The sequence below is a fragment of the Sander lucioperca genome, chromosome 19 (genome assembly GCF_008315115.2).
Source record: "Sander lucioperca isolate FBNREF2018 chromosome 19, SLUC_FBN_1.2, whole genome shotgun sequence".
Classification (NCBI taxonomy): domain Eukaryota; kingdom Metazoa; phylum Chordata; class Actinopteri; order Perciformes; family Percidae; genus Sander; species Sander lucioperca.
In genome coordinates, this window is record NC_050191.1 from 30,665,270 (window position 1) to 30,681,688 (window position 16,419).

The 16,419-nt window shown below is 39.0% G+C and overlaps 1 protein-coding gene across 6 annotated transcripts; it reads left to right on the forward strand.

Annotated features, from left to right (window-relative positions):
• The first annotated feature begins 30 nt into the window (after positions 1-30).
• pax1b (paired box 1b) lies at positions 31-14,774 on the forward strand. 6 transcript variants are annotated; one of them, XM_031293080.2, is made up of 6 exons: positions 31-49; positions 2,660-2,867; positions 5,087-5,650; positions 9,025-9,197; positions 11,227-11,767; positions 14,512-14,774. In XM_031293080.2, exons 2-6 carry the CDS (start codon positions 2,864-2,866, stop codon positions 14,568-14,570), a joined length of 1,341 nt encoding a protein of 446 aa, XP_031148940.1. In that variant the 5' UTR covers positions 31-49; positions 2,660-2,863; the 3' UTR covers positions 14,571-14,774. The 6 variants fall into 6 exon arrangements, with proteins under 6 accessions (XP_031148940.1, XP_035851547.1, XP_031148938.1 ...); XM_035995654.1 differs by lacking the exon at positions 31-49 and having other exon boundaries at positions 2,696-2,867; positions 5,092-5,650; XM_031293078.1 differs by lacking the exon at positions 31-49 and having other exon boundaries at positions 2,861-2,973.
• The last annotated feature ends 1,645 nt before the right edge of the window (positions 14,775-16,419 follow it).

Here is a 16,419-nt window from a genome sequence, read left to right on the forward strand (position 1 = left end):
TCTTACCCGGACGTCACAGTGCTCCCAGATATCAACTATTAGTAACTTGGTGAGTACAACAATACTATGATTGATAGACATGTTGGCGAAAACAACTCCTACATTGGAATTAGCCATTAAACCAGTGGTTCCCAATATTTGTTTCAGTTGTGTGTCCACATCCCTGTCAGATGAACTTGTAGGCTACGCTTTCATTAACACTTCCATTAACACTTTCATCAACACTTTCATTCATTTCAGTTAGGCTACTTTAAGCTATTTTACTGTTTATCCATTACTTTCCGATAACTATTTCAACTGTTCATCCGTCACTTTTAGCTAACTATTTCAACTGTTTATTCGTCACTTTAAGCTAACTATTTCAACTGTTTATCCGTCACTGAAAGCTAAGTATTTAAATTGTTTATCAGTCACTTTAAGCTAACTATTTCAATTGTTTATCCGTCACTTTAAGCTAACTATTTCAATTATTTATCCGTCACTTTTGGCTAGCTATTTCAATTGTTTATCAGTTTCTTTTAGCTAACTATTTCAACTGTTTATCTGTCACTTTTAGCTACCTATTTCAACTGTTTATCCATTACTTTTAGCTAACTATTTCAACTGTTTATCCATTACTTTTAGCTAACTATTTCAACTGTTTATTCGTCACTTTTAGCTAACTATTTCAACTCTTTATCCGTTACTGTTAGCTAACTATTTCAGCTGTTTATCTGTCACTTTTAGCTAACTATTTTAGCAGTTTATCCATTACTTTTAGCTAACTATTTCAACTGTTTATCCGTTACTGTTAGCTAACTATTTCAAATGTTTATCTGTTACTGTTAGCTAACTATTTCAACTGTTTATCCGTCACTTTTAGCTAACTATTTCAACTGTTTATCCGTTACTGTTAGCTAACTATTTCAAATGTTTATCCGTCACTTTTAGCTAACTATTTTAGCAGTTTATCCGTTATTTTAGCTAACTATTTCAACTGTTTGTTACTTTTAGCTAACTATTTCAACTGTTTGTTACTTTTTGCTAACTATTTCAACTGTTTGTTACTTTTTGCTAACTATTTCAACTGTTTGTTACTTTTAGCTAACTATTTCAACTGTTTATCCGTTACTTTAAGTAGAGATGAGGCCAGATGAGATACCAGTATCGGTATCGGTACCGATACTGCCTAAAACGCTGGTATCGGTATCAGGAAGTACTGGAGTTAATGCACCGATCCGATACCACGTAATGAAGCCCTAAAGAAAATCTACGTTAAAGTAGTTTATTTATGTTCTTTTTCCATTATAACTGACTGTCAAACTGGAGAATAACATAAAGTTCTGGGGCGTTCATTGTTTGTGTTTGTTCATGTTTCACAAAGAGTTTAACCTGAGCCAGACCGACAACAAAGATAGAAATAATATCACATCCATACAGGGATAGTAGTATACACTTGTTAAAACATAATAGAATATATGACACATTGGTATCGGCTCGGTACTCGGTATCGGCCGATACGCAAGTTCAGGTATCAGAATCGGTATCAGGAAGCAAAAAATGGTATCGGGCCATCTCTAACTTTAAGCTAACTATTTTAACAGTTTATGCATGAGGCCTCTTTTAGCTAACTATTTGTTAACATTTGGTATTCTAAAGTGGGGTCCGGGGCCCCCTAGGGGTCCTTGAGATGGTTCCAGGGGGTCCCCAGGACAAAGGGGAATAATTTATTAATAATTATATATATATATATATATATATATATATATATATATATATATATATATATATATATATATATACTATAATTCCATACGTAACACAATGACAGAATGTATGGCATGTTTTGGTTGTGGGTTTCATTCACTTTCTGTAATAAAACATCTAATAGAAAAAGTCTGGGAACCACTGCTCTATGGTGTCCTTCCAGTAAGCCTAAAGGAAATGTGATGAAGTGCCCTCTAAAATTAAGAAGAGGCAATGCAGGGCCATATAGGCTGTCATTTATGCTAGAAAACATTTTGTGCACTGGTGCCCTTTTAATTTGTTTCACCCCTGCCTATCAGACAGCCTGAGCCGCCACTGATAAATAGAGCTGTAACATTTCCACAATTGTCTGTACAATTAATTGTCTCTTTTTTTCAGTAAAACAATAAAAATGTCTCTTTCTGTCAAATTTAAAAAATCTTTATTTTTTAAACAAATTAAACTTTTAAATGAATCCCAGGATACATCTTTTGATTATATATATCACTGTCATGTGACCGAGATAATGTAATAACACAAATAGACAGCCTATGAAGTAAACCATGCCTCTTCAAATACTAAAACATCTTTTTCTAACTGTATCCCCCCTCGTCATTTTTGTTGTTATGTGCCAACAACTAGCCTAGCTTTAACTTAACAATCCGACCAATAATCCCTTATATAATTACAATTTGGCATATCCAAACATATCAACAATGACCATCAACAGTCATACAACTTAGGACCTTAGCTAATGTTAGCAATTAATTGTGGTTAAACAAAGAAACCACATTTACGTTAAAAAAAAAATGACGATTAGACAATGATGTACTAATTGTTACAGGCCTACTGACAAGTACCCTTTAGCCCTGTTCGGGAATCACTGATTTGATTGGTTGTGTTCTCTAAGTCAAATGGGACAGGGTTTCCTCAGCCTGTTACGACGCGTTCAGTGTGAACATGTGAACCGAAGAGCCCTTCAGGATAGCTCGGCCTTCTGAGTGCTGACGCAAAATGATCCTCCTGCAAACAGGAAACGATGACATGACACCAACAGGAGGAGGAAGGGAGGAGGAGGAGGATCACTGCAGTCGGAGCGTTGGATGGTGGAGCAGTGAGACTATTCGGACGGCAGCTGATGGGTGAGGCAAAGAAAAATTTAAACTTACACAAAACAGCTGAGAGAGTGAATCCATGCCAGGCTAAAAAAGACATCTTTTTACTCTCCATTTCAGATGTTTTCTTATGGTAAAGTTGCTTTGGTGCTTGTTTGTTTGGAAATGTGTGTTTTATTGTTAGATTACAGTTCTTTATGACATAAGCGGCAGGAGAAAAAAAGATAATCAAACCCTACTACAACTTTACTTTATTTATGCATTCATTAACGTGTAAGTATGCTTTCAAAATGTCAAGTGCATGGAGAATAAGACTACAGTAGCCTTTGTAGATTGTGAGTTCATTCTTCTGTTACAAAGTCAGATTTTGTGAAATGTAATTTTATGGACATTTGTGTCCCTTTAATATAGAAATTAAGTGTAATCTCCTTAATCTGGGGACATGGTTGATTGTGAATTAAGATTTTATTTTACTATTCATAAACAGTCACATAAATGCAGGAAAATAAGTTGGAACAAAATGAAAATTTTACATGCAGTTGCATTTGATTCTGCTAATGTTATTCCCACAGAACATTCAGCAGTTAAAATTGAAGTTGAGAATATCAAATGTCTGTAGATGTATAAAAACAGATACAATCAGATGATTAGCACTCTAAATAAGATAAGAAAGATATTAAAATGAAAAGGAAGTGGACACACATAAAGTGTCCGCTTTAGTTGATTCAGGACCCAGGATGCAGTTTGCTGTTTGTCAAGAATTTTAAATTCATAATGAAAAACTGAATTTCATCTGCTTATATTTCTTATATGCCTAAATAAAGAGAGATTACGTGGAGTCTAGACAAGATTTCAAGATCGATAACCTGCATTTATTTTTGATTGTCAGGTCTTTTTTTAATAAGATTTGAAGCTCAATGATTGGATATATTTGATTCATTCATGTTCTAAAGGCTAAAATGTTAAGGCTACATGGTGTTTGGAAATACAGTGGCAATGTTTCACTTATAATTAAATCATAAAAACACAATAATGCAAATGATCTTCTACAAATCAAACCCTTCAACTGTAAGTGAAATGGTAATTAGTAGCCGTGTTGCTGTAGTCACAAATCAACCCAACAGATGCTTTTTTTAGCAAGGTTATAATTAAACAAATTAGTGTTACTTAAAATGAAAACATAGCCTACATGTTGTTTTCATTAAAATGTTATAGCTTTATGGCAGAACAAAGAGGTTTAGTTACAAAAAATCCTTGACCTATACACGCTGTTCCTTTATCTTTTCTCTAAGGGTATAGATGCTTTTATTTTATTAAAACTATAGGCTACATTGTTTATAACTCAACATAACTTCTTGAATGCATATAAGAACTGCAGCAAGTCAATTAAAATCCTGATCTGTCTCTCATCTAACAGCTGAAGGCCATTTCCTAAAAAATCGTTTATTTATCAAACTAAAACATTTGAGAAAACCTGTATTTCTGTAAAGCAAACGTCAATTTCTTTTCATAGAATGCACAGTTTGTGTTTTTGCACCATTATAAGGCTGCGATAGGCCTGTCTTTTATAATACTAGACATTACATAGGCCTACAATCATCTTCTCACTATGCTTTCCTTGCCTCCTTACTCCTCTTTCCTCTCTTATCTTTATTTCTTTCTCCTTTTCTTCCTCCTCTCTTCTATTCAATTCCATTTTCCGATTCAATTTTATTTATAGTGTCAAATCATAACAGGCGTTATCTCAGGACACTTTACAGATAGAGTGACCACGCTCTAGGGCTGCACAATATTAGGAAAATATCTCATTGCAATTATTTTTGACTGATATTGCGATTGCGATTCACGGTATTGGAGGGAATGATCATTTTTGTGTCGTTATTCTCATTTTTATTGAAGAATATTCAAATTTAAAGGATTTGTGTCATTTTTGGAGGATTTGGTCAGTAGGATAAGATTTGTAGGCTGGGAAGTCTGCAGCACCACAATACTTTGATTTGGATATTGCACTAGTCCATATTGCGATTTCAATAAAATTGCGATTAAATGTGCAGCCCTATCACACTAACCCTAACCCTAATTTACAAAGACCCAACAATTTCCTCCCTAAGAGCTAGGCCTGTATAACAACTATTACATAATTGTAATTGTAGTGTGTGTGTGTGTGTGTGTGTGTGTGTGTGTGTGTGTGTGTGTGTGTGTGTGTGTGTGTGTGTGTGTGTGTGTGTGTGTGTGTGTGTGTGCAGCGCAGAGCTACGGGGAGGTGAACCAGCTCGGAGGGATGTTTGTTAACGGCCGGCCGTTGCCCGGCCCGGTGCGGCTGCGGATCGTGGAGCTGGCGCAGCTCGGCATGCGGCCCTGCGACATCAGCCGCCAGCTGCGCGTCTCCCACGGCTGCGTGTCCAAGATCCTGGCGCGCTACAATGACACCGGTTCCATCCTGCCCGGAGCCATCGGCGGCAGCAAACCGCGGGTCACCACCCCCGCCGTGGTTCGGAGCATCGGGAACTACAAGCAGGGCGACCCGGGCATCTTCGCCTGGGAGATCCGGGACCGACTGCTGTCGGACGGGGTGTGTGACAAGCACAACGTGCCGTCTGTCAGCTCCATCAGCCGGATACTCAGGAATAAATCTCTGTCACATCCGTATGAGAGCGGCAAACCGGCCCCGGCTCAGCTGCAGTACGGACACGTGTACCCGTCATACTCATACACCGGGCCCGCAGGGACCCACACCGGGACCGGACACGTCGGCCTGCCGCGGAGCTGGCACAACATCCTGGGCATACGAGCCTTCATGGACCCGGCAGGTTGGTGGAGACACTTTTTTTATTTTTTATTTTAAAAGTCCTGATATAGGCCTATAGGCTACCTCAAGGGCGGGGCATATGATAACGGCTGGGTCTATGGAATGCAGTTTTATTCAATATTAAATACATTAATAAATACATGAATAAATAAATAAATAAATATGCCTTTGAAATACATCATGAACAATAAATACATAAATAATTAAATAAATGTAAATGTTCATATAAAAATGAATCAATTAGTTAAATAAATATATTAAAAGGTTTTACTTTTATTTATTTCAAGACACTTTTATTTCATAAATCCACATTAATTTATTTCCGTGGACTTTTATTTCCTAATGCCACATTTATTTATTTCCCTCTCAATTTATTTCCAGTTCTTATATGCAAATCAGGGGGTGTGGCTATCTCTCCCATTCAGAACAGAGCCATGGGTATGGTGGGCACCACGACCGCAGCAGCGGTGCTCTGTACCCAGCGCACAGTCACCTATTCTGGGGTAACTAGACCACCAACTACCGCTCAACTGACAGAGCACCACGACCGGCAGCTCGTGATGCTCCAAACTTTCCCCAAACATTTCTTTTTTATAACTTAATAACTTTAGCCTATTGATGTTAACAATGACATAGCCTATTCAACCCAAAACTGGGCTTAATAGTAAATAAACAAAATAAACAAAAACAAATCAATAACTTGTATTTTCTGACATCTTTTTTTTTTTTTTTAAAGGCCTGATTTATTGGCTACCTTTAATTTGCTTAAAACTAAACTTTTCCCACACTACTATCATGTTTCTTTTCTATAACTTAGGCCTAATTATTTTATTGATGTTCACAATGAAATACCCAAGACTTTAGGGTACATGGTACACTCTAAGACATTTCTGTGTATGAACAGTTGTTTTAACAGAAAATGTCCATATGGAATAATATGTCATTCACAGTCAACAGTAGTTTAGTCTTTTTTTACATTTGGAATTGCATTATAATTTGTGCTCTGACAACTTTTTTTTTCGCCACAGACGCTGGTCATTTCTTTCCCGACACTTTTTTCAACCTCTGACGCTTTTTCCGATGTTTTTGTTGCTTTTTTGGCGTTTGTCGCTTTTTTTTTGTTGTTGACATTTTTGAAGTTTTTTTCATTCTGTATTTTAACACACACACATTTCCGCCCCCACACCCCCCTTCCATTGGGCTACAGTGCTGTCAATCTAAAACATTGTGATTGTTTCCATTGGATCAGAGTACCGTCACTTGGCTGCCTGTTCTGCCAATCTCCCCAGCCCCTTGTCACATGACTAATCAATGTTTCCATGGTGACTATCCAAAATTCTGACACCATGGAACCAGCGCTGGAATTGTTTTTTAAAAAAGTGGCAGACGGAGCCTATAGAAAATTTTATATGTGTATTAAATTTGGATATATAATTTGTTCCAAATGAAAACAAGTGAAACTAATAATGAATGTGATGTTTTTTATAGCAGAATTCTATCCAATATTTCCTATATTTCTAAGCAGATTTTCTATGCTGTATTCTGATAAAATGCATACGATCGATAATCGATAACTTGCATACTTACTTTAGGATGTCTCTTATTGTTTGAAATTAAGTTTCATGAAAGTTTGTCCACATAAAATTAGTTTGTGAACATAAAGCCAACATTACTTCAACAGAAGTCATTTAAAAGCAACATTTTTTTTCTTCTGTTACACAGAAATGTTACAAGTTTTGAGATAAATAGCCTACCATAAAATAAATATCTTTACAAGCTGTTTTTTTAACTTAAACATATTAAATTAGACTACAACATATCCAAGAAGTGTATGTTTTTAATTACAGATTGTAAAATCATCCCAAATTCCCAAATAAAACATAATGTCATGGTTGTTAAATAGTCTATAAAGTCCATTAAAAACTTGCGCAAATGTTGATGCTGCACAGAATGAGGTAGCCTATCTTTTACAAAAGCTACCATAATGGCTACATATTTTACATTTTCAGAAGACTCACACATTTAAGCTAAATATTATTTATGATCTTGTTTTAAACGTTTATTTTCTCTTTCAAGTTTCTTTAATGCATTTCTAGGCATGTGAACTCTGTTTGAAAAGATTCTGCCCTATATATATATATATATATATATATATATATATATATAATTTTTTTTCTTCAAATTTCTGTATTTTAACACACACACACACACACACACACACACACACACACACACACACACACACACATATATATATATATACATATACACATCATTATTTTTTCCTGGCTCAGAATGGGCCTTTGTGGGGGAACATATGAAAGTGGGGGTAGGACATTTTCAGTGTCAAAGACTTCATCTTCTGCATTCTGATCAATTTGTATGCACCAATTTATGTTTGAAATATTATTTATGTGAAGAAAAAAATATAAGTGACAATTCAAAATTTAAAAATATAATGGAATATAAGGCAGTAAGGGGGGGGTTACTTTAGGGACCTGGGTCTGGATCCCAAATTATGAACACATCCATGCCCAAGTCCATTTGAAAAGGTGGTCTTTACAGTTCATGTGTTCTCCCTTACGGTTTGCATCAGGTGTAAAAACCATCTGTACCAAAACATGGAAGTTGACTCCACCAATCTAAGGAGGTCCCGGGACACGTATGCCCAAATAGGCTGTTTCACATTCATTTTAAGAGCCGTAGCAAAACAACATGCTCTACATATCTCAACCAGTTCAGTTGAATAGACCTTTTTCACGGCAGACATGTTGACGTGTCATAGCAGGAAAAGCACAGGTGTGTTCAAAACCATTAATGATGGCTGCATTCCTCTTAGGAGAGGTCCTGGTATTGTTCATGCTGACTCACTGAAATATCTTACTGGGACACTTGATGGAACTGAGCCATCAGCCATCGTTAAGGTTATCAATTTCAGCTGTGCTTTTCCTGCTATGACAAGTCAAAATGTCTGCTGTGAAAAAGGTCCATTGCATAAATCATTCACTTTGTATTATAGCACCACACTTGTAATGCATCAATCTGTTGTTCCAGTATTAGTAAAATTGATATTTATCTTCAGCCATTTGATGGTCATACTATTATTTATTATTATAAAAAAATTATATAAATTATAAATTATTTCAGGATTGTGGGTCGGTCAAATATGTATTTGGGGTGTGAAAAAAGTGTTCTTTGCTTGCCAATTACATTTAATCAAGAAAGCCAACCACTTATAATGTTTTATAACAGTTAATATATTTCATTCATCATTATGATAAGATATTGGGGGGGGGGGGGTTTGAACTGGCCAGTTTTGATTATTGGGGAAACTATTTGCATTTGTGTTAATTCAGTCATTTCAATCTTTTCCAGCACTGTGTGGCTCTGAAGGACACTCAGCTAAAATGGAGGACAGGACCAGTATGACCAGTATGACCAGTATGACCAGTAGTATGAGCAGTATGAGCGGCAGCAGACCGTTTCCCTCTGGAGTCAATGAAGTGGAGAAAACCAGCAACGAGCCGGAACTCAAATACCAACAGCAGGTAAATAAAATGGACTTCAACTCTCATTTTCACTTCACTTCACTCACTTCAACATCTCAGTTTTGGACTAACAGCAAAATAAATGAATCCATCATCAGTGAACTTAGAAATTAAAAACAGATTATTAGAATTGGATTCGACAATAAAGGATAAAACCACAGCTGAATTTATACACATACTTGAAAATACTTGATTCACCAGCTGTTTTTTACCATCTGTTTTTATTTTGTGGCACACATGAGGCATCCTGGCATCCTTTAATGTAACCGGAGCTCTGATTGGTTATATCATCGAGGCACACGTCTTGTTTTCCAGCTGGTTTAAGAGTAAAAAACTACAAACAGTCTGTGGATCAGTGTTACAGAGAGACAGCTGTATTGATGATACATGATAATAACAAATTAATCGTCTTATATAAGTAAAATAAAGTCTGTTTGTTGTCAGTTTAACCCATGGTTGCTATGGTAGGTACACCTTGAGCTCTGATTTGCTGATTTTAAAACGGTGGCGTTAACGGTTGTTAATCAGCCAATCACAGCAGAGCCTTAACTCTGAGTGTTTGTGCTCTTGTGTCTGTGTTTGTGAAAAACAATTTGAGTTTGGGACCTTGAAAGTAATGACGATTATTGAAGATGATTTTATAGAAAGTGAGGACATTTTTGGAAAAGGCTTTTTATTTATTTAATTTTTTTAAGTAAGGGCATTTTGGAAAGACATTTCTTGACTGTTTTGGAAAAGTGTGGAATTATTTGGCAAATTAAGGACATTTACGGAAAGTGAAGGCGTTTTTTTTTAAGTCTGGATATTTTTGGACAATTTTGGAAAGTTTGAACATTTTTTTAAACGTAGAATGTTTTGGGATTTAAAGACATTTTTGGACAATTTTGGAAGTGTGGAAATGTTTTAGAAAGTGCAGGAAGTTTTTATCTAGCAGTGTTTCCTCTAGAATTTTTTCAGCAGTGGCGGGGGAAGGGGGTGGGGGTGTTGAACGTCAAAAAGTACGGGCTTATCTGCTAATGTTAGCTACCGACCGTTACCTTGAAACCATCCAGCAAATAGACGGTACCGTAGGGTGATTTAACATCACCGCTCATTTTACACACAGTGTAACGAGTGAACATTACTATCTACGTTTTTTATGTTGGTTTTGAGCGGTATGCCCCCGACTAACCTGGAAAACGGTTTTTAAACAGTAACGTTACTACAGCGTGTCTGAGGAATACAGCGTCTCCTGCAGCGGGAGAGGGACCGCAGCGTTCGCTGACGTTAGCTTCTCGTCTCATCTGGGGTCTGATAAACAGTAAATTCATCATAATTCAGTGTCCACAATGCTATTTTCCAATAAACTGTAGCTGTCATATTTCACGGGACCCGCGTGAGTGCGGATTTCATGTTGCGGCTTTCGTCGCTGTTTGTCACTTTGCCTAAGATTGACCGACAAGTAGTACTCGCCCTGTTGTTTATTTGGTTGCCATGACTTTGCGAGTGATGACGTCCTGTCACTGTTCCAGTTGCTCACCCTAAAGGGGAGAGAGAGCCTATGACAGTTCACTTGAGTTCAGTAGAGCACACAGCTCTACAGAGTCGTGTAATTATGACTTTATGACTTTTCATAAACAGCTGAAGGAGCGGCAGTACACGGTGTACATAGCGGAAACCCTGCTGTGCTTCTGCCCTATTTCGGCACAAATTTTACTGTGGCGGGCCGCCGCGGTAATATCAACATAGAGGAAACACTGACTTCTTCCGGGTCATGAACTTCGCTCTCCGGCTTGAAAGCCCTGAGTTTTAGGAGCCAAACATCCCCCCCAACCTCCTCCCTATGAGGACTAGAGCGTTCGTATACAGCAGCAGTCAAAGTGGTGCTGACAGCGATAAATACGTGGAATGCATACCAATTACAGTGCCTTAATTTTGTAGCTATATGTACGAACGGTTCATGAGAATAGCCTTGGGTTTATCAGAAGTTCTGTTCAATAGATAGTCGCCATTCATTCGTATTTCTTAATTGATTTTCTTTCTCCCTCAGTCTTCGCCCAGTCTGCATGGTTACGTCTCAGCCTGTGCGTACTCTCCACCGAACCAGTACGGCATCTACGGAGGTCCAGCAGCCAACTACATGAGCACAGGACACCACTGGCAGCCCCAGTCCTCCAGTCTCACTCCCAGTCTGACTCCCAGTCTCACTCCCAGTCTCACACCCAGTCTGATTCCAAATCTTACACCCAGTCTCACTCCCAATCTTACACCCAGTCTGACGCCCAATCTTACACCCAGTCTGACGCCCAATCTTACACCCAGTCTCACTCCCAATCTTACACCCAGTCTCACTCCCAATCTTACACCCAGTCTCACTCCCAATCTTACACCCAGTCTCACTCCCAATCTTACACCCAGTCTTACTCCCAATCTCACACCCAGTCTCACTCCCAATCTCACACCCAGTCTGACTCCCAGTCTGACTCCCAATCTCACACCCAGTCTAACTCAGGCCCATCCCGATCCTGCAGCAGCACAGGACACCACAGATTTCCATTCTGCAACTTCTTTCATACTTCTACAAAGAGACGGTGAGACTGTTTCCATATTGAAAACCTGATCTTGTCCTGTCTTGATTTATAGATGGAAATCAACCAAAATCAAAATGTGTTTGACACAAAACATACAGAGATGGTGGATTCAAACTGGGCATTTCTTCACCTCCAAATTCCAAATTTTTCTTCCAGCCCTCTGTTGATATCCACAGTTATATTTCAGTCTTCTAACACTGTAGGGGAAGTTGACTTTGTGGTCGGTCTGAAAATAACAAATCTGAGAAACATTCATCCAAAAAGCCACAGTACTTCCTTTGTTTGTTATAAGCTATAAAAACAGGTTTATTTTCTGTTGAAAGGCTGCGTTTCTCTGCTCAACAACCACTAATGTTTGTGTTTTTAGAAAAAGGGTTGAGATTAAAATGGTCCAAAATTACACAGGGAGAAACAGCTCCTGGGTTAGATTGTTTTTTTTTTTTATAAATCAAAAGTTACTTTGTTCAAGTATAAAATGCAGATGATATAAAAAACTGTGTCTGCAGTCTGAATTCTGGTTAATGACAGGTGTAGAAAATCCCCCTACATACACATATTTAAAATGTTATTCTATTTTAACTTTAATATTTTAACTAAAGGTTTCTTCAGTAATCTAAAGGATTACAGTTCAGTTTTTACAGACAAAACTCAACAGAACACCAGCCGTAATTTAAACTGTAATACGACTAATCTGATTTCAAACAAGCAGCTTCAAGCATCATTGGAGCCACTCACAAACGCACCGCAGCAGAACCAGTTCTTCATGACGCTCAACAAACATATAATGATCACCTGAGTTCACCGTGCTCACATTTAAATGATGAAACGATACGTTTATTATAACACATTCTCATGAACAGGTTTGTATGATATGGTACGAAATCTTATGCACAACAGTTTGTATGATATCCTACGAAAATAAGGACACCGCTGATTGGTTACATGACAGTTACGTTTATCGGCCTTTACAGTTAAATTTAGCAGAGAAAAGGTTACTGAGTGTCGAGGACAGAGCACCGTGAGCTTACGGTTGATTGAGGGGCCGTTACAGTTGAGTTTAGCCAACAAAAAGGGGACCGTCCTGCGGCGACAACAGTTAAGTGTAGGCACCAAAATGACTAGTTATGCTTAGAAAAAATATTGTGATTTGGGCAAAAGTCTTGTGTGTTTGTTGTTGTGATGGCTGGGTAAAACACTGAGCCTTCAAGCCGGGAAGCGGAGTTGGCTTACCTGGGAAAACACTTTCCTTCAGGAAGCCTTTCAAGTTAGGCTATTCTCATGAACCATTCATACATATAGTAGTCTCGCTTTGCCAGACCTTCCTCCACAGCGCCGCTGGAGGAAGGTCCGGCTAGTCCGCACAGCATTCGGAGATGGGATACGTGCTCTGGTTTATTGGCATTTCTTTTAACCAATCACAATCGTCTTGGGCGGCACTAAGTGCCGAGTGGAGCCACGGTGCTGCTGCAAAATAGCCTCTGGAAGGAACTTGTTTTGGTGGAACGTGTACGTTCAAAAGTTGTTTTAGTCGTGCAACAGAAAACTCCGATTGGACAGATAGTCTAGCTAGCTGTCTGGATTTACCCTGCAGCGATCTGAGGAGCAGTTAACCATAGTCCTCAGAAATCCACCGGAGTTTAGAACGCCAACACAAAGAAAGACGAAGGTGACGGACATCCGGCCGAAAAGAGAGACATCCGGTGGAGTTTCCAGCGGCAACGGAGCAATCCCAGAAGTGGAACGTCATGGATATAGACTATACATAATGCTACGAAAAAAATAATGCACTGTAATTCATAAGAATTCAATGAATTTATTACACAGTGCTTTTAAGCGGGGGAGCGGAGTTCATGTCCCGGAAGCAGTTAAGTAGAAAACTAAAAACTTTCACCCAGGAAACCTGTCGTGTCCCAAGAGTGTTTTCATATAAACCACGATTTTTCTAATCTTAACTAGTTGTTTTGGTGTCTAAACTTAATGATGCTCACTTTTTGTCGGCTAAACTCAACTGCTATTGCCTCTGAAACAACAGACAGCTCTCGGTGCTCTGTGGCTGGCTCTCAGTAACCTTTGGTCTGCTAAACTCAACTGCCATCGGCCGCTGATAGGACCAGGGCTCTGTAGCCGGCGTCACGTGACCATCCGGCAGTCACCTAATTTCGTAGGATATCACACAAAATGTTGTGCATACATTTTCCTACGATACATACATACCGGTTCATGAGAATGCCTTGAAAAAACTACAGTGGCCTGCTGTTTTTAGGACATTACTGAGACTTCAAAAAACTACATATGACATAGGCGCCGATACTGAAAATACTGAGCACCCACGAGTGCCAGACTCCCCGTAGGCTACATTCATTTAAGATTAAACATTGCAGTTGGTGCTAAGTGGAGCGTGTGTCGTAGTGTGATTGGTTATGTCGGTGGTATTGATTCTTAATTACCCACGAAGGTGATCGCGTGTCGGTTAAACTTCTCATCTCCAATCCTATCTGTATTTGTGAGAAGTAGCGCTGTCCTAAGTTGAAAGATTTATTATCCATTTAATAGGCGTGTGTTTTCGTGTCGGCCGCTGTCCATTTCTTAAGGTTCTGAACTGCAAATATTTTTTGACAACTTTTTTGTTTAAAGGGCGTGCGCCCGTGAGCACCCACAGAGGAAAACATAAATCAGCGCCTATGACATATGAGACATGAAAATGTCGATCCTGATGACTGATTTTCTTTCTGTTTTCTCTGCAGAGGACAGGAAACCTCAGAGTCTTCTGTACAAACATCACAGATGGTCTTCAGCCTCGTGACGGCGCCGAGGAAACACAAGAAGATGTTTCGATGTGTTGTGAAAGACTAAAAGAGAGCGCAAAGCTGCTGCAGGCTCGAGCTGAAGACCTGAAGGAGAAACTCTCCTCTGACTCTTGAAATTGTATTATCTTGTAAAATATTTTTGGTAAAAAGCTGTAAATATATTTTTCGATAAATGTGTTAAATAAAACGTATGATACTGATGCTTGGTCAGTGGCTCTCAGCGTCAGATACCGACGCAAAAATCACCCTTTATACCCTTTAATAACCCATATAGAACGCACCGGGCAGAGCAGGAGCTCGGCCGCGGCGCTGTAAGATGACGTAGTTTTAAGAGCGACGGTAGCGAGTAGTATGAAAGACCGAAAATCTGCTTAAGGACGTTGGTTGGGGTGGTGGACAGGACTTTCACCCAGGTGACCGGGGATCATGTCCCGCTCTTATTCCACGTGTCACTGAAATGTACATTTTGTAACCCCACCCACCATCTTTTCCTAAACCTAACGGTCCCGTTCTTGTGCCGCATGTCAGTTAAATGTACGTCCAGACCCAGAGCGTCAAAATGTGACGCCAAGTGTCCCAACCAAGCACGTCTAAATGTGACACCAAAGGGCTAGATGAGAGTCACGAGAGCGTCAAATAGTGAGACCAAGGGGTCCCGACCAAGCGCGTCTAAATATGCCGCTAACGGAGACTTTTTGTGGCATCAACAAACGCCAAAGGCACCTGACCAAGCGTGGCGTTTTGACGTGATTCGAGTGAGAATGCATGTATTGAACAACGTTTCTTTCCGTCATTTCTTATCATCATTAACCACGACCAAAATAACCCCCATTGTTGCTCTGTACCTGTGGTGTAACTGCCAGAATGTCGTTTCTGGGTTCATAACATCACCCGGAGGCAGACACATGTCGCTGAATTTTTTAGAATACATCATAGAAAATCTGCTTAGAAATATAGGAAATATTGGATAAGATAGAACAACATAATGTAATTCTGCTAAATAAAACATCACATTCATTATTAGTTTCACTTGTTTTCATTTTAAACAAATTGTATATCCGAAAACAATACACATTTTCCTGTAGGCTGCCTTTAAAATTTTTTTTTTTTTTATATCCATTGCTGGTTCCATGGTATCAGAATTTTGGATAGTCGTCATGGGAACATTAATTAGTCATGTGACAAGGGCTGGGAAGATTGGCCAAACAGGCAGCCAAGTGACGGTACTCTGATCAGATTGACAGCACTCTAGCCCAATGGATTGGAGGGTGGGCACCAGGGGGTGGCCAGTCACATTTCAGAGGGGGCCGGTGCCACCCCTTGTGCCCCCCCCCTTCCAGCCCTGCCCCTGCCATATATGTCGTTTTGGGAGTCATTAATAATAAACATATTTGGTCGTTCAGGTATGAGGGTGTGTTTGAAATTGGTGTTTTATATTTCACACGTGAAATATATGAAAATATGTTGCTCCTTTATGTTTATATTTGTGTGAAATGGTGTCCTATCATATTGAGTTTTTGTAAGCGTGACTACCTGAATATCATTTTTGTAAAGGTTCAACTCTGGTTTAGTTACGACTCATTAGCTGTTGCAGGTAAGAAGATGCTTCCTGCAGGTAAACACAAAGAAGGTGTAAGATGATCCGTCAGCAAACAGCTCAAAGTAAACAGAGGCCGTCCATTAATGCCTGAACAATCGGAGGCTGACAGAGCAAACATCAGGGCTTTGTTTAAAACAGTCTCTTTGGGAAACGTTTGAGTCATTTAGGAAGCTAGTTAAATCCTGATCCTCTTCTCTGGGATCTGCTTTGTGTTGCTCACTTTCTGTCCAAATGTCCATCTGGAG